Raw genomic sequence first — 18,603 nt, 5'->3', positions numbered from 1 at the left:
TGGCTCTTCCCATACCAGAAGAACGAAAAACCCTGTGTGTGTTTTAAATCCACGGTCATATGATATTACATTGACAATTCGGACTTTAGGTCAATAAATTTCACTCTTTATTCTCCAATCCTACGTTAATATGTTTGGATTCAGACATTTTCCCATACAAATGGCCACAGATAACCTTTCACCATGTCAGCGTCTGGTTTATGAGAGGAACATTTTTCCCTTTTTCAGGCAGAGGCTGCCTACATGTAGCTGCTATAATTGTGTTGTTGTAGTTAGAAGGGATTTATGGTGAAAATGGAGACGTGGAGGAGTTATTCATTGGTAGTCATGTCACTAATAGTTCTACTTGACTGCATTTTTATTTGTTTTCCATGGTGGACTTAATGTAGTTAGTTAAAATATCTGAAAATGTGTCTTACCATGCATTATGTATTCCCTTACCGTCAGCCTGTAGTATTATGAGTTGCTTTGTATCAGGAGTGCCCAAACTTTTTCCCTTTGGAGGGCCAAAACTGAAGCTTAAGGGGCTTTTCCATTGGCACTTTTGGTCATGCCGAGTCGAACTGTGTTGCATTCATTTGTATCTCCATTACGACTTTTAACAAGCCGAGGTGCGCCATGTCACACCCAACATAAACCATCTCTGGAGTGTGGCCAAGGCGCGGCCAACCTGCCTTCAAGTGAGTTGTGGTGACCTCTCTCTAACTGCTGTGACGACCCCCCCTTCTTCCTCTCAAACAAGCATGTGTTGTGATACTTAACTCATGTTTGGGCAGGAGAGAGAGAGAGAGAGATGTTTTAAAAGTCTCTGTGTGTTCAGCTCTCAGTACTTTTGTAGCTTCTAACTGAATCTCTGTGGTTTGGAGTTTAGTTTAGTAATGGAGATGCAAATCTCTGCCATGCTGGGTTGTTCAAACAGAGTCAAGCCAGGCCAGCACATGTGTAGAAATGTGTGGAAAAGAGGTCTTAATGGTGGGCCACAGGCTACAAGAAAACACTGATTTTATTGTAAAATGCAAAACATGCAAAATGGTACTAGAATTCAAAATGACCTTAGTTTAGTTACACAAAGTATCAGCGTTCCTGCCATGCTCAGATTTTGAAAAGTAATTAATTCGGTATCCTGAATATTTAAAGGATGGGTCCATTGTTTTCAGGTTTTTATGATTCTGAGGCTTCTTTGGTTCCTTATGTATTCAATTCATAATATACAAATTTTGGTCAAAGTATGTCTGATTTAGCATCAGAACACAATTTTCCCCGAGCCCCTCTAAAAATGCTTTCCCACTTGATCTGACATGGGTTTCTGCAAGATGAAGTTTCTACGTGTGAACCCCCTAGATTGAGAGAGGGCATCAGTGCTAGGGTAGTTAGCCAGCTATCCCAGTTATACTAGGGGAGCTAAGCAAAAAAAGTAATAGCAAAGTAATATCTTGGACCAGAGCATCTTGTGTTTTGTCTACTTGGGCAGGTTTGTTAAGAAAACAATAAATGGGTGAGTGAGTGGGTGTTTCCATTTGAAAAACATGCAAAGCAACACAGATGGAGCCACTCTTTAATATGCATTTTTTTATTGCAGAAAATTAAAGAACATAAACACTGATGTCCATTATAATTTGTCAACACCTTTCTTTTCACTAGGGCCAAATCAAACCTTATTGCAGGCCAAAGTTGGCCCACGAGCCCCACTTTGGCCAGCCCTGCTTTATATTCACTGATTTGTAGTGAGGTCATGAAACACAGCAGTTTTTCCCTGAATGTTACTGTGCTATGCTGAGTGATTTTTATCCCGACTTTATCCAGCCTCCAGCCCCATGTTGTACCACTGCGACATATTTCCATTCTAACCACAGAAGCGCTTGGCTCTTTTTTTTTTTTTCAGCTCTCTTAGTTTGCTGTTCTTTTCTTTCATCACTTATTTCCTGTGTGGAAGGAGGCATTTCATGTTTGTTTTGGCCCAGGTTGTGTTTTGGCGCAGGACAGAGTGAGCGGCTGTGGGTGGGATAAAGTCAGAATCATGAGTTCACGACAACCGCCTCAGTCCACCTTTGGACACCATTTTCCCCTAAATGCTCCTCCTATACATCACTTTATCCTGCTTTTCATCTTTTACTTTACCTTTCCCCACCTCTTCGTCCTCTCCTTACTCTGTTTTTCCCTCTATCCATCTCTCTACTGACCTGCAGCTGACTTACGGCTGCTCTAGTACAGCTAAATCCATGGAGATGACCACATTTTTATGACTTATTATACACTTCCTGTAGGTTTGTTGATGTCATTCATCTTTAGAGTTTGGTTTGGCACCTCATGACCACATGTAAAGCCCAGCAGCACCATATTGGTCTATGTTATTGAGGAAGTTGCCATAATTTTATGAATGTTGAGGCCCGGTTCATGCATTAGGGAAATATGTTTGCATTAGAAGACCGAGCAGGAGGAATACGTCAGCTTCAGTCAAGGATTCCACATGGAAGCTAAGTGAGGGCTCTAAACTGGCCAGAAGGCCTGGAGGTTGGTTGCTGTCCAATCCCAGAAAGACCCCACATGATGCCCATTCTGCTGGTTTCCTTATTGGTGACTGTGGTCTGTCTGGGACTTACCCTGGCAATGCAATAACCACAGCGTCTGAGTGTACGGTAGCTCACTGGGACCAGTTTTGGCTGCTCCACCACCTGTTTGCACAGTGAGTTGCTTTTACTGCTGGTTTGAGTGAATTTATGGACTGCTGATGTTAACTGTTCTATTTTTACTGTGCCCAGGTTTCCTGTAAATCACTACCACCAATGTGACACAGGAAAAGATTTAGGAAGGAAACTCTGGGGTCAGTTTAAAGACAGTCGTGCCAAAATAGTGCCTTCTGGAAAGTAACAAGATCCCTGCTAATTAGTTTTTCTGCCATTTTTGTTAATGATGTGAGTTTATGGCGCAACATCTTTATGCTTTATGCTTTTAATGGTTTAATTAACCAAGGATAGCTTGTGCTATGTACTAGCACACATTGGCATCACATCATTTTATTGGAACGCCTTTACTGCACACTTTGACACAGCTGTATCAGCTCGTCCCTCCACACATCTGCATTTAACCTCCTTCCTCTCCTCTGTCTCACAGAGTCAGGGCTGCGATGACTACCTCGGATCAGGAAAGGTGATGGACAAATGCGGTGTGTGTGGAGGCGACAACACAACCTGCAGGCTGGTCTCCGGAGTGTTTAAACACAGTTTAACCAAGATCGGCTACCACAAGATAGTGGAGATTCCAGAGGGAGCCACGAAGATCAACGTCACAGAAATGGTGAAGAGCAGAAACTACTTAGGTGAGAAAAAACCCTGGTCACGTTCATAACAGTTCGCACAGTGTTTGTAGACATGTTTGTAGTTTCACAACAAAGAAACCTGGATTAACTAAAGCAGTGGTCCTCTGTCTGCTTTGACTTCTTCTTCTTCTGGTTTGGTGTTCTTTCTTCTGGGTGAATCTTACGACAGTTAACTACCACTGTGAAGAAGGAAAATTAAAAAAAAAACATAACTGTTCAGATCTACTCATGAACTTAGGTGAAGAAAAATAAATTATTTCATTTTATGAACTGAAAACTGTATGTTCTTATTTGACTTATATCATGTACTACCAGGAATATGCAAAGCTTATAAGTCACATACTGTATACTATGGGGTGGTATTCTGCAATATTCTTGATGATATAACAAAGTACTGAAAAATATTGTTGGTTTAGAGCTCTGAATAGCTGTTGAGTTATCCTGTTTTGCTCTCCTCGTAGTCGACTGGGTAATCCTGCTTGGGTGGTGAAAATAGTTTGTTGTGTTGACCCCTTTTGTTGTTACAGTCTTCTTGCACTTCTTACGTATTATTGTGGTGCATCTGATCTTTTGTAACCAAACCACTTTCACATAACTGAAGTCGCCTGACTCGCTTCCCCTTTTGGTACAAACTTTTACACTGTAATATTGCCATTATCACGACAAGAATTTACAACATTGTAATTTTTCCATTATCATGTCAATTTTTCTTTACATGAAAAAAACTATAACAATATATCCTGAAAGATACGACATGGCACACCCATAAAGTATACCACTTACATTTAAAACTAGTAAAAGTAGAGACAACTGGTCAATTCAAACCCACGTTGTTCTCTTATTGTGTGGAAACCCCAAATATTGATTTATTATGTAGTGATGTATGTTTTCAGTCTATAAAAATACAGTTTCCAGTTACTCAAATGTAATAATTAAAGTTTTCTTAACTTAAGTACATGGGAAGATCTGAATAATAATGTTAAGTTTGAAATACTTAAGATCATGCTTCAAGTGAACTAAGGTAAATACTTAAAGCTGACTAGTAATGTTGAGTTTAACAAACTTAAGATAGCACTTTGAGTGAACTTAACTGAACCTGACACAACAAATTAGCCCTCAGTTGAGTAAACTCAAAAACGCCTTGCAGCTGGTTGTTTTACTTTTTAGATTTCCTCAACCTTTTCTTCTTTTACACTGCAATAGAGCAAAAACAGCTTTACCCTCTGACAAGGGCTGGAAACACCCTTTTCAATATGTTGTTGTTTTTAAGATGTCATCGCTTTTTTGCCGCCATACCGGCCGTCACATTGCTCACCTGAAAGCTCTGTCACCACTTGCCGCTTGTGCCGCCGCTGCTGCTGATGTAGCATTTCAGAAGCCCCACCTCCACCCCAGCGCCCACCTGTAGGCTCTGAGTCTGCCTTTCCAAGGCCGTGCTGAGCTTGGTGTTTTCCTCTGTGGAGTGGTGAGGTCAGAGCCTTGACGCCAAAAATCAGTGCTGTACATATTTTGCATTCACATAATAATCCATTCCATGTGAGTTGGCTGAGTGAACTACATTTGGGGAAAACTCAAACTATTCTCTTCGCAGCATGATAGTGTGTTAGAATCACATTATAATAATACTGTTTTGGCATCTGTTAGTTTGCCTGAGAACAGGGCTTTTGTTGCTAAATCATTTGAGCGGTTAGTAATGCTTGAAAATTGAAGAAAATTGGGTTTTTTGGAGAGTCTTTATTCAATAACAGGGTGCAGTCCAGAGATGTGAGTGCCAGGAATCTTTACATGTGAAGAAGTTCTAATTATTGAGGTACTGGTATTGACCACTATCATACTTTCATCTTCTGATGAGAATCTATAATATTTTATATGGGCCTTGCAACATTTACTGGACTACTTGTGTTCTGTCACAGCTAATTTAGCTGCCTCTCGGCAAACAGAGCATTCCACTTTCCACCCATGTTACAGTTTCATCAGTTGCAGTTTGCTGCAGAGCTCAAAGTCTTCACTCCAGCTCAAAACCCATGCAGAAGAAATCTAAATCACCATCCACCACATACAGCATTATATTACACATAAGAAGTATAGCATCATTTAAAAAAAAAAGTAAATGGAACGTCATGGTAGAAATAACTGAATGATGATTGTAAGAAATGTTTTCCCTTTGTTAAGTTGACATTTGACAACTCTACAAGTTCCAGCTGTGCAGCCAGCTGCTTGTAAAATTAATTAGATTTGTCTCAAAAGGCAGATCAAGCAGGAGGTGGTGTCACTTCTTCAGGATTTCTCCAGCATGCAGCCTGTAATACCACCCACCAGCCACCGCTGTGGTGCAGCCTTTCTTCGGAGCCTCTGAGTGAAACGCACTGCACAGATAATTGGCGTCTTTATAGAGGTGCAATAGTGGGACACAGTAGTGGGTTATTTTCAGAAGTGACTATTGGAATGTCAGACATTGTTTAATGAGAGCCATACCCCGACTCAGCAGTAGGTTCGGAAGAAGAGGGGAACGGCCCCCACGGCTGCTTCCCTCAAGGAAAGTGCATAAACACGCTTTCATTAGAGGATCTTACCCCTAAAGCCTCACCATCCTTTTTAATTAAGGTGAGGAATTTCACCACTCTGTAAAAAAAAAAGAGGTTAGGAACACTCTGAGGATGGATTCAGTGGCTACTTTTCAAATCCCAAGTACTTGGATGCCAAGTATGCTCAGCTTTCTTCATTCGAACTGACCACTTTTATACACACACAAGTACACAGGGATATGTACAACCCTACACTGTAAAAAATGAAAAGTTGATAAATCTTTAAAAAAAAAAAACTCAACCAGCTGCAAAAGTTCTTTTGATTTTTAAAGTGATCTCTTAAGATTGTCAAAATTAACTACTATTACTATTAATTACTATTCCAGTTTACTCATGTGTACCACTCATATTTCAGAATTTAACAGGTTGTATACACAGCTGGCAGATTGAGACAATATTTTCTCTAGACTAATATCCCCAAATATGGATTTTTATACAGTGGTGTGGATGGATATTTTCACTCTATAAGAGCACACAGTTTCCAATTCGTCAAATGTAATAATTTAAGTTTTCTTAAGTTAAGTATATAAGTATTAAGACCAACTTAATATAGTACTTTGAGTGAACTTCTTAGGTTGACACAACAAAGTACCCATTAGTTGAGTAAATTCAAAAAGGCTTTTCAGCTGATGGCTTTACTTTTCTAAAATATCTCTTTTAACATATACACATGTATATGCACCATTCACTCAGTCAGTATCATAGATTTATATATTCACACATATACACATTACATGTACATGTAGTAGTTCAACTCATTTAAATAAGGGATTAAAACATTATTGTTTAAAGTAAAGTAATCTGTAGTCATTGTTCTTATATTTGTTTGCTTTTACTTTTGTTTTTATGGTCTTTTAAATGCAAATTAGATTTTCTCTTAATATTTTATTTTAATGAGTCGCTGTGCTCCTGTAAAGCATTTTGTATTGCCTTGTATCTGAATGGTGTTATATAAAGGAATGTGCCTTGCCTGTTTTTGGCATCAGCACTCGTGAGCAAAAGCAAAAATCATGCATGGAAAATTACTTCTTTTACTTTCATATTGTAGGAAACTGTGAAACATCTTTGCACATAAAATAAACAGGAGTCACAAACATTTTTTCCAAAATGGATATATAGAAAAATGCAAACACGAATATGAGATGAGGGCAGGAGTCTATCAGGAGCCACCTACCGTATCCTCACCACGTCCCTGATTTTCCCTCAATAGGCCTCTGTTCCACACTGCGCATCTCTAATGTGCTTTTAGTTGTCCAAACACTCTTTTACAAGCCTGTCTAATGTTACACTTCTAATGCTTTTCTAATGGCCTCTTGTACTTAATCCATGAAATCAGTGGAAAACATCTTGGCAGATTTTGTTACAGGATTTGCATGAAGGATTTGCCAGCACAAACAGATTGTCACGTTTGTAAGAGGCATTGCTTTGAAAGTGCACGTGAGAGAGTTTATTCCGTTAGCTGCAACTACTTCTTTGGGTGGAGGATGTCAGTGTCAGTGTCCTACACTTCTCATTATGCCTAAATGGTTTTACATTAAATAATAATTATGTGGAGGAGGTTGTGGCAGTATTTTCCTTTTCGTTTTGAGCGCAGGCCTGTCAGTGGTGATTGTGCGGTTGTTCTCTCTGTTTCTCTCAGCTCTCCGAAGCCGATCGGGGCGATCCATCATCAATGGAAACTGGGCGATTGACCGACCAGGGAAGTACGAGGGAGCGGGGACCATGTTCACCTACCGCCGACCCAACGAAATCAGGAGCACGGCTGGGGAGTCCTTTCTCGCTGAGGGGCCAACTAATGAGATCCTGGATGTTTATGTAAGTGATGAATCAACGCAGTCCTCCAGATACTTACAGCAGTGACTCTCTTTCCCTTTTATTCATACTAACAGGTTTGAAGGTTTGTCATTTTATGATCACATTTCAGAGAAGGTGTTTGATTTTAGGAGGACATTCTTTAATCTCATCAAACCACTCGCCCTCATATATAAATATGTATGTGTGTACACTGTAAAACAAAAAAGAAAGAAAGAAAGAAAGAAAAAGAAAAAAGAAAGAAAACTCAAATGCTCTTAAGTTTTGAAATAAACTAAAAAAAAGTTGTGTTGATCCATGATCTTGTGTTGGGATAATTTACTGTTCTTTTTTAAGTAAACTTAAATCTTTGTGTTTTAGGAACAGAAAAATGTATTTTAAAAATTGTTGAGTAAACTTATTAAAGTGAAAATGAATAATGGATTTTCAATTGCAGCCATTTAATTTTCAAGCATCCAAGTGATGAGAAATTGGGTTCAACACCCACTGTGAAATAATCTTTAAAACACAGAATTTTTGAGTTTCCTAACACTCAAATATTCAAGTTTGCCTGAGTTAGAAAGGTAAATTAGTACACCAAAAGATTATAGGACCTTTTTTTACAGTGTAGGGAGACAGCAGGTCAGAAGTATTCCTCATAGAGATGGTACACATCACCTCAAAGCTGGGAACCTGAAGATTAATTTGAAATGCAGCTCAGTATTGTGTGTCAAGTTTTTGTGTAGATCTGTAATAAATATTGTGTTTTCTGTAGGTGCCTATTCACATTTTGAAAGTTTAGAGTGTATAAGAGCTTAGAAGTATGACTTAAGTAAAAGAAGCTATCCCCATGCTCTGTCATGTCTTTTAAGTTGTAGCCATTTTTAGGTTGATACCATTTATTACAAAGATATGGTACAAAATGTAACCATTTTTTACCACTTGAGAATGGATAGAAATAATGCTTCCAAAATACCACATTAAGATGGTGTTTTAATGTGGTATTTGAGTTTGAGGAACACCATAGAAAAAGTCATGCTGTGATTTGGTATTGAAAACTTTCCACAGCGTGAGATTTCTCCAAAAATGAAATTTTTTGGTTTTGGATGGCGAGCACTTCTATTGTGGAAATTTCTCAGAAACCCCCTCATTGTCAATAATCTTAGGAAAAGCTCAGCAATAGTTTGTGGTTGTGAAGGTTCATGAGGCTGTGATTACAATAGGTCATTTTATACCATGAGGTCAAGTTTCAAAAATGGCCTTACTACAATGATACAGGGTTAAAATTTAAAGGTGAAGAGTTTTATTTAATGATTGTCTCATCTACTTTGCCCCAGATGATCTTCCAGCAGCCAAATCCCGGTGTTCACTATGAATACATTATCCCCTCTGACAAACCGGCCGGCCCTCAGCAAGAAGGTAAGTGAGACCCACTTTATAACCCCCTAACTATTGTAAATGCATTTTATTGGTGAAACAATTTCTCGGGAAAATGTTTATCAGAATAGTAATGTGTGTTAGCTCCAGTCCTACACTTGTCCATCTACTCATACAGCTATGCAAGCAACAAGAAGCAACAATCAACCATCCGTTCACCCACAGCGACTCTTATCTGTCACATTTCTTAGTGCGTCTAAACTCATGTGTCCATGTCTTAGGGAACGCAGTGAATGGACAGAGTGGATACGACCCTCACAGCAATGCTCACCAGGAAAACTTCAATCCAGCAGGTGGGGGGAGGGAACCTCCTCATCTCCCTGACAACCAGGTTCCTGCCGTACAGCCACCCAGACGCACGAGAGAATACAACTGGAAGCTGGCTGGTGCTACAGAGTGCAGCGCCTCCTGTGGGAAAGGTCAGTCAAACTATTTATATTTTAGGCTTTTAGTAGCAGAAATTGAAGGCAAACAAAAGTGCTTCATGGTCAGTCGGCAGTTATGAAATAAAACCAGTTCCACTCAGCAGTTATATTGTATAAACTGTGCTAAAAGCAAACACCATTACCTTTTTTATTTACGAAAGGTTAAACACTGAGGACAATTTCAGTTAGCATTAAATAGAAAAAATGCAATTTGTTTTTTACAGAATATTTTTTTTATATTTCAGGATTCAGATACTCCATCTTTCACTGTGTCTCCCGGCTGAACCATGTCCAGGTATCAGATGCTTTGTGTGACAGCAGCAGCAGACCGACTCCTCAGGAAGAGGCCTGCAACCTGCAGCCCTGCCCAGCCTTGTGAGACACCGCACTCCTCTGTACTCACACTTGAGCACACTGCTGAATACTGCTGCACTTCAAAGACCACTCTTCCACTCAAAAAGAAAGCTGACTACATAGTGTACACTCTATTGCAGATCAGATTAAAACAATGAGCAGTATTCAGACACGTAAGCTGCCACTGAGTGGTAATGAAGAATGGTGTACTCTCAAATTGTTTTCACTTTTTAAGATCACTGGTGTCAAATGATGGCATCTACCCTCACAAGTCTGAAAAGCAACAGCAATGATAGGTGCTCAGGGCACTCCATGACTGGCTGAGAGAACTGAGTTTAACCCAAGAAAATATTTGTACCATGTAGACTTACCACTCATACAACCAGTGTGTGGTCTTCAATGTATATAACATCTGTGTAGTGTTTATGTGCTTGGAAGTTTTGATTTATGTTTTGAACATGAAGCTTTCTTAGCCCATTATTACTCAAAATAGCTCTTTCAAAATGTAGAAACAAGCAACCTTTAACAGCCTAATTTTCACAGGTGGTCAAAACATTCCTTCATATGAACAAATCACAAAATAAACAAGAATGTATATATAATATTCATGCATAAATGTATGCAATATACACCGCCTAGAGTACCTTTCTAACACCAAGCTCCTGTTGTTTTCACCTGATCAGCTGGGATATTGGAGAGTGGTCAGAATGCAGTAAGACCTGCGGCCTCGGCATGCAGCACCGGCAGGTCCTGTGTCGCCAGATTTACGCCAACCGCACCCTCAACGTCCACACGAGCCGTTGTCGAGACCTGGAGCGGCCCGAAATCGCCACTACCTGCCAGCTGAAGATCTGCAGTGAGTGGCAGATCCGCTCTGAGTGGACCGCGGTGAGTGTCAGTCACAATGTGACTGTATTGCACCTATTAGACCTGTCTCCACAGTTAGCATACAAAATCATCTTTAATGACTCTTTAAAATATAGATGAGTTTCAACAGAAAGTGCTGTGCATATTTGAGATTTTATCCCTGACACATCACTATTTTTTTTCCCCTTGACTCTGGTATATCGACATTTATTTAAAGGAATAGTTCAACCCTTTGGGAAATGTGCATACTCTCATACTGCTGCCAGGAGATGGTTAGCTCAGTTAATAGTATAAAAAGTTGTGGTTTTACAAGGGATTATACTGAACTCTTTCTTGGCCCAGCACAGTGACCTCCTGGAGTCTCAGCTGAAACCCTCACCATGACGATGAGACTACAGGAAGTCATTGTGCTGAGTCAAGAAACATTCTAGCACATGAACCCTCTAAAACCACAACTCCTAAGTCTTTGTACAGATTAAACTGCTATAATTGGCATTTTACAATAACAATGTATCAAATGGCAATGTGAAAACAATGTGAAAGGGGCTGCCAGTAGTGAAAAGGAGCCAGTAAAGAATCAGATATTTCCACAGGAGCTGGGAGAGACCAAAACCAGAGCTGAAAGAGAGTAAATATTGGACGTACATTCATTAAATGGACAGAAAACATGACTCCAAATGAGAGCTCCATAACTCTGTAAAAGGTTCTGCTATATTAAATGGAATTAGTGTAGCATCAGTTAGTTGTTCCTATTACTGGACAGAGCCAGCCTAGCTGACCCTGCTACCTGCTAGGATCAGCTAACCATCCCCTGGCTCCAGCTTCATATTTAATGGACAGATAAGACAGTGATATTGATCTTGTTATCTTGATAAGTTTGTCTCCAAAAATATCAAACTCCTTGAAGGCTAATGAAGTCTGTTAGTAAGCATTCGGCGACTGAGCAGATGGGTAGGTAAGGACTATACACTATATTTCCTCTATGGGCTCTGCAGGGCATAAAGAAGATATACAGTAATTATCCCAAACACTGTAAGGATAGTTCTTATAGAGAAATGTAAGTCCAGTCTCTCACCTCCACAGTTCAGTATTAACCATGTGGTCTGTGTCTCCATAGTGTTCAGTGCCATGTGGGCTGGGTCAGAGGTCTCGAGAGGTGCGCTGTGTCAGCAACGTGGGCGACTTTGTTCCTGACGAGGAGTGCAACATGAATCTGCGGCCCATCGATGTAGAAAACTGCGACATGGGAGCCTGTGCCAAGAGCTGGTTCTACACAGACTGGGGTGACAGGGTAGGTGTACGAGTCAAATAGGAACTTTCATTTCTGTCTAAGAACAGTGGCAGTCTTTGTGTAGGTCTGTCCTATGCATCCAGCTGCTGCTTTTGAAAACCAGACAATATATAGATCTTTTAAATAGATATTGATGGCTAGAAAGACAGCTTGCCCTGTCTGCTTTTGTCTGCTTGACTTTTTGTCTGTGTCTGCATTCCTTCTGGTTTTACCTCTTTCTTCTGTAATGTAATGTAATTCTGTATGGTCATATTTTCATTACTTGTGCTGAATGTCAGCTTATGCTATGATACCTGAAATATGCCTCTATGTTGTAATATTTTATCTGCTTGCATTGACTCTTTCTTTGTTATGTTTTCCATAATGTGATTCCATCTTGTCATCTTGTAACTGCTTAAATGTTGATTTTCTGCATAAAATTATAAATAAACTCCGCTTTAACCTTATATGTTGTTTTAATGGCCAACTGAACATTGGTCAAGGGTCAACAGGTGAAAATGAACCTTTTGGCCATTACTGGCACATCTACAGTGATAACTGATCAATGTGCATTGTACCTTAGAATAAACAAGTAAATAAAATGAAATGATAAAGCTTCAGTTACCCATCACAAGTAATTAGTAGGTGTTCAAGAGGTGGAAAAGTGTGAAAAATAAGAGCTAAGAAGACAGAGAATATAGAATTTTGAAGATAGAGAATATTGACTGACTGAATATAGAGAACAATGTATATGGGGAAGGTTCAAAAAGGATACTGAGAGATTTTTCCTGTTTTCAGTTAAGATAGGATGGTTGATGGCTGTGGTAAAGAGGAGAAAAAGGTCCTACTGGGAGGGGAGAACTGATCTAACAGGAGCAGAGAATAGAAATGAATACATCTTTTTGTTTTACAGCACTGCAGATCTGATGGGTCACTTAATTGTACAGCATTATGACAATAGAATAGAATACAGAGAGCGGAAAGAATAACAATGATTTCATCCAGTCCTCTTCGGACTTGGACGATATAAGCCGCAAAGTTAGGGGAGACATGGGTTATTCAAAAGCAGGCAGAACTGAATGTTAGGAATGTGTTTTGCCCTCATAGTATTTGTACTATAAATCAGAGTTATACCAACTGCATGTCTTCCACTTAAATCAGGTTATTATTATAAAACCAGTGTTTACTCCGCAGTGTTCGGCTGAATGTGGGATGGGTGTGCGAACCCGTGGAGTCCTGTGTCTGACCAACCACATCAGCAGCCTTCCCCTGGAGGGCTGCGGCAGCGAACGGCCCGCCGACTCTCAGGTCTGCAACAACGGCCCCTGTGAGAATCGCATTGAGTGGTTCACAGGCCCCTGGAGCCAGGTATGAGGATGGGAGTAGCTTAATATATGGGATTTTACAGTGACTTTACACCGACATGTCTGGATTTGTTGCCCTGTCTCAGTTTTTGCAATGTGTAATTGACTCCATATGGTCCATGTTATTGTTATGTGACCCAGTGCTCTGCAGAGTGTGGGCCCGGCAGCCAGCAGAGGTCAGTGGTGTGTCTGATGAAGTCAGATGAAGGATTCACCGTCATGCCGCCGTATGAGTGCTCCTCCCTGGAGCGGCCCCTCAGCCAGCAGAGCTGCAACCTCAAGGCCTGTGGAGCCAAGTGGTATCACACCGACTGGAGTGCTGTGAGTGAGATACGAAACCATCTCCCCTTTTTGTGCTCAGATGCCATTAAGTAAGGCATCTACTCATTACTCCTCCCAATTAACTGATTATTTGCCAGGAGAATAGTTAATCTTGGTTGCTCCCATTGAAGAAATCACTCAAAATCTTATATAGATTCATTGTGGTGCACACTGACAGTCATAGTTGAGCTCATTTGTGAAGTAGGACTCGGTATGTCAGAACAGGATAAAGCAAGGACTTATTTTCTAGGTCTCCTTGATAAAGCCACTTTGTGAAGCATGCAAAATCTGATGTTGTCCATTTATTAGAACTTATTTTCATCATCACACTTTGGTGTGCTGCTGTTTAAGGAAAAGTTTCCTTTACTTTTTACTAATATTTACCAAAACATCAAAACAGTAGAAGATTTCTTAATTTTCAACACAGGAGATAGATCTGGTTTGTTTCCTTCACCTGACTCTTGAACAAGTCTTGTAGCTATTACTTTAGAGAATTTTATAGATCCGAGATGAATCAGACAAAAGGGCCAGACTTAGAGAATAACAAAATCTGTCTGAAATTTCAGCACCATGGACAGCACAATGGATTATCTAGTCACAGCACAGTTAGGCTTCTTATTTCAGAGCCATGGTCGGGGCCGTAGATTCTAACTTGCACAAACCTCAGTCAGATAAAAAAGGATCAATGAGTCTGGAAGACTAACATATTTATCTAAACAGCCCCTCTGCTCCTGCTCTTTCTGCTACAAGGGGAATTAGAGTGGGGATGGCAGGGTAACAAAGACGATGCATTTTGTTTGATTTTGCTAACAAGTGGAATGGCGTCCTCCTTCAAATCACCATCTGCAACAATACAATCAGAGATAATACATACAAAACTCTGCTAATCTGCCTCATCAGGACAGTGTGGATTGATCAGATTTGATTGACATGACCAAACAACCCACCAACTGTCTTCAGGTTTTGATTCATATGTTTCTTAACTCCTACTGACACACTGAAGTGCATGATCCTCACCTTCTTACAACTGAGCCCTGCCCAAAACCTGTGGTAAGAGCACGAACAAAAAGGAATACAGAAATGTCTCATGTGAAAGAAGCACATCTGTTCTTTGGCAGAAAACTCTGTTTATGTAGGATCTCATCACTCATAGAGTGAAGCTAATGAGAAAATACGTTTTTGGAACCTTTAAAGGTTCAGATGACAACATGAAGTATGTTTCCAAAGTGTCAGCAGGGTGGAGTGGAGTTTTACTAACCTGGGACTGACTGCTGTCATTGACTCCTGCCCTTCCAGTGCTCGAAAACATGTGAGGGAGGTTTCCGTGTGCGGGAGGTGCGCTGCCTATCTGACGACATGCTGTCCAGCGAGGGCTGCGATGAGCAGCTGAGACCAGCAGAGAGGGAAGACTGCAACCCAGAGCCCTGCATACCTCGCATAGGTCAGTCATCTTCGAACATTATTGTGACTCTATTATCCACCTGGAGAAGTCCTGACATAAGGCAAAGACGAGTATTGTTCCGTGCCATCTCTGAATGCTGGAAATGGAAATTTAACAGGAGTTCAAGCAGCACAGCTGCAGATGTTGGTAACTCTTCCATTCACCTGCAACACCTTACCCAGCGCCTGTTGTCATGTGTTTTCATCTCTCTTGGTGAAAGGGGTGAAAGTGTTTTTCTCTTACCTGTTGTGCTTTTTATCCACGTAGATTGTTTTGTTGTGAGTTGAAATATCATCTGTAGAGCTGAGTGCCTTCTCTCAAATATAATGACTAAATGGCACTTGGCTGGTGTGCTCATAGCTGCAAAAAAGCAAACAAAAAAAATCCACAGATTTTATTGTGAGCAGTTTCATGTAGGAAATAGTTTCTTTCTATTGAAAGGAAGGTAGTTCTGGTAGATTCTCCTGCAGAAAGAAAATAGTTTGAACATGAAACTGATCACAACATGCGAGTCCATTATCTAGAGTAACTGGATCATGATTTCTGGAAAGAGACATTGCTGTTGAGTTTTCAAAACATATTTTTTGTTGCTTTGAGCACCATGAGCCAAGTGCCATTTAGTCCCATTATCCTGGAGAGCATGCAGACATCTCTTTGGCCGATATTTCAAAAGCTAGACAACTCACACCAAAACAATCAATATGGATGAAAAGCACTACAGGTAAGATGAAAAATGTTTTTTTTTTATTTCGGGGTGAGCTGTCCCTTTCAATAAGGATCATATATTATTTGTTAGAACCTAATCTAAGAATATAAGATCAATCTCACTTTTTGTTTCAGATGAGAACTGCAGAGACAAATACTTTAACTGCAACGTGGTGGTCCAGGCTCGCCTCTGCGTGTACGATTACTACAAGACGACTTGCTGTGCTTCATGTTCGCGAGTGACCCACAGACAGTCGGTTCATCGGGGCCGCAGCTAGCACTCTCTCGCAGGGTCCCTCAGCCCCATGTTGGGCCAGACTCAATACCCGCTGCAGGCACTCTGTTCCTGGGCCAGCCAGGGGAGTGAACCGGCTGGACCTTGGCTTAAATGGACGCTTGTTTTGATTGCCAAGGATGGAAACTGAAGAAGGAACATTTCTCTTGGCTCATTTGGAGACAGCTGTTGGAAGAAAGGAATACCTAAGTGGAGGACAGGAATCCACTCACTGGATAAAAAGAGAGAGATCAGTAGAAAACTGAGGAACCTACAAGAAATATTGTGGGTTTTAACCACAACATTTAATATAAGGAATCCATCTTTTTTTGTTTCAGGAGGAGCAGTTTGCAGCTTTTTTTTACCAAGAATTTCTTCTGTGGTTTACATATGAAGAGGGGAGCCCCTGTAAACTGTTTAAGATGGACTATATGTAGAAAGTATATGTTCTAATATGGTTCTTTACACTACGATGCTCAGATTCATGGCATGATGTCATATGAAGTCAATGCTGTCTCACCTATAATCAACTATTTAACGCCCACTTTGTTGACCAAAGATCTGTAACCTTATCAAACTGAAGAAAGTGACCAATTGATGCCCTTAAGTCCCACCCCACTTTGCTTCCTACTCCAATAACAGTTCAGTAAACTCGGAACTTAAGTCAACTTTCTTTTCCTGCAAAAGCGACCCATAAGACAGAGCTCAGATTAAAGGTCCGGTGTGTAAGATTTTGTTACCTTAGAATGAGCTGTGGGCCCTTTTCCACAGAGGACACCATATTTCACCACCATGTTCCTAGAGTATCCCAGAACAGACAAACCAAACACTGGCTCTAAATCCGGCCGCATTTTCATGAGTTTCACAGCCACAGTAGTTTTTCCTACATGCTTGGAAGGGGAGGGTGAGGCAAGTTGTAATCATTAGGTTGCAATCTGGAACCTTGCAGCTAGATGCCAATGAAATCCTACACACTGGGGCTTTAAGCCAAGAGTCGGCTTCAATCTTTACAAGTTAAACTAGGGCATTTAAGTATCTTTCATGAATGTGGCTTGAATTTGGCCTAATAAGGTAAGTGAGTAAGCTTAAAGAGGCATTTTAGTCTGGGCTAGGCTTAAGCATTGTCTTGGCTAATGTTACGCTTGCTAACTAGCTAGCAAATGTTAGCAAAATTCTCACTGCTAGTTAGCTGGTATTTTGCTAAGATTAGCTAATTTAAGATATGAATATATGTTACTTTTACAGTTTACCCAAGCAATATCTTTTAACCATCTTCAAAATTTTCTTTTCAACATGGATGAGCCTACCATATAGCACAGTGCCAGACTTGTTCAACTGTGATTGGAGCACAGAGTGAAAAGAGGTGGGACTTAGGAAGAGTCAATTTACACTTGTTTTCCAAACTAAGAATTCTTTGTGGCACAAATTAGTTTTTTTCTGATTACCTAAGCAGTAGCATACCACCTTTTTCCTGCCTGCACAGTCATGAGGTGTAAATGCAGCCTGTGTAATATGTATATACTGTATATGTATGTAAGACAGAGTGAATGATAAAGGTCGTTTTTTTTTTAAGGGTTCTCAGACAGTCCTCCCAGCAACTGAAGAGAAGAAGCCCTCTTTATTTATTTGTGTGGCTCCCCAGGGAGGACACTGGTTTATTGGTGGCCCCATTTCGGCTGTGGGGATAAAATCTTTGCTGTCTCTCCACCAATCACAGCCTCTGAACTGAATGTAGGCATTCCACAGCCTGCTGGATGGTAGAAGCAGATGGTCACAAACTTTAACGTATTCTTGAAAGGTGAAATAAACTGCATATATATATTTTCTGTGGGAGATGATCATTCCACAATTGTACAATTCCTGATAAATCAACATAAATACATTGAATTATCAATTAAATATTATTAATATTTGATTGTAAAGATAAATCATGACAGTATTTTACAACTATTAATCTGGTATGGTATATGTGAGGTTTACATTGAGTCCTTGTTTATAAACCAGCCTTTTCTGCCATATCACCATTTAATACAGTTTAATACAAAACCTGCACACTGTACCTCTCAAGTGTTTAACTGTTTTTGTATTATATGTTATTATCAGTTCCCTCCACGCACGATAAACATACCTCTGATCCATAAGTACTGTAAATGTATCCATGTTTAAGTTCAGGTCACTCAAGTATGCAATTAATTCAGTCTCTAAAGGCAAAGAAAGATTTGAATGTGCCAACTTGATACTTGATTTTCCCCAGAACAGTCAAGAAGAGTTGAACTAAAACACCAGATTGTCTCAGTATTCAACACATGACTGCAAGTAATAAAGCGCCTGTTTTTGCCTTATTTTACATTTCAAGTGTTCAGTAGTCAGCCTGATTTTCATGTGGAGTGTTCTTGAGATTTTCTGAAATAAACAAAGTTACTAATTATTTGTACACTCAACTGCATGCTTTG

General features: G+C 40.1%; 1 protein-coding gene across 1 annotated transcript in view; it reads left to right on the top strand.

The window, feature by feature from the left end:
* thsd4 (thrombospondin type 1 domain containing 4) overlaps positions 1–17,328 on the top strand; it is a 60,268-nt gene extending 42,940 nt beyond the window's left edge. The window contains exons 8-18 of the mRNA XM_084721110.1: positions 3,112–3,316; positions 7,541–7,716; positions 9,030–9,111; positions 9,351–9,548; positions 9,800–9,929; positions 10,592–10,796; positions 11,893–12,066; positions 13,240–13,413; positions 13,551–13,730; positions 15,027–15,171; positions 16,012–17,328. Of these exons, the coding sequence (XP_084577236.1) occupies positions 3,112–3,316; positions 7,541–7,716; positions 9,030–9,111; positions 9,351–9,548; positions 9,800–9,929; positions 10,592–10,796; positions 11,893–12,066; positions 13,240–13,413; positions 13,551–13,730; positions 15,027–15,171; positions 16,012–16,154 (1,812 nt within the window). The 3' untranslated portion in view covers positions 16,155–17,328. The remainder of the gene's footprint in view (positions 1–3,111; positions 3,317–7,540; positions 7,717–9,029; positions 9,112–9,350; positions 9,549–9,799; positions 9,930–10,591; positions 10,797–11,892; positions 12,067–13,239; positions 13,414–13,550; positions 13,731–15,026; positions 15,172–16,011) is intronic.
* Positions 17,329–18,603: the final 1,275 nt, after the last annotated feature.

The sequence above is a fragment of the Lutjanus erythropterus genome, chromosome 1 (assembly GCF_056507025.1).
Source record: "Lutjanus erythropterus isolate fLutEry1 chromosome 1, fLutEry1.hap2, whole genome shotgun sequence".
Classification (NCBI taxonomy): Eukaryota; Metazoa; Chordata; class Actinopteri; order Lutjaniformes; family Lutjanidae; genus Lutjanus; species Lutjanus erythropterus.
This window is presented reverse-complemented; position numbering and strand designations above follow the sequence as displayed.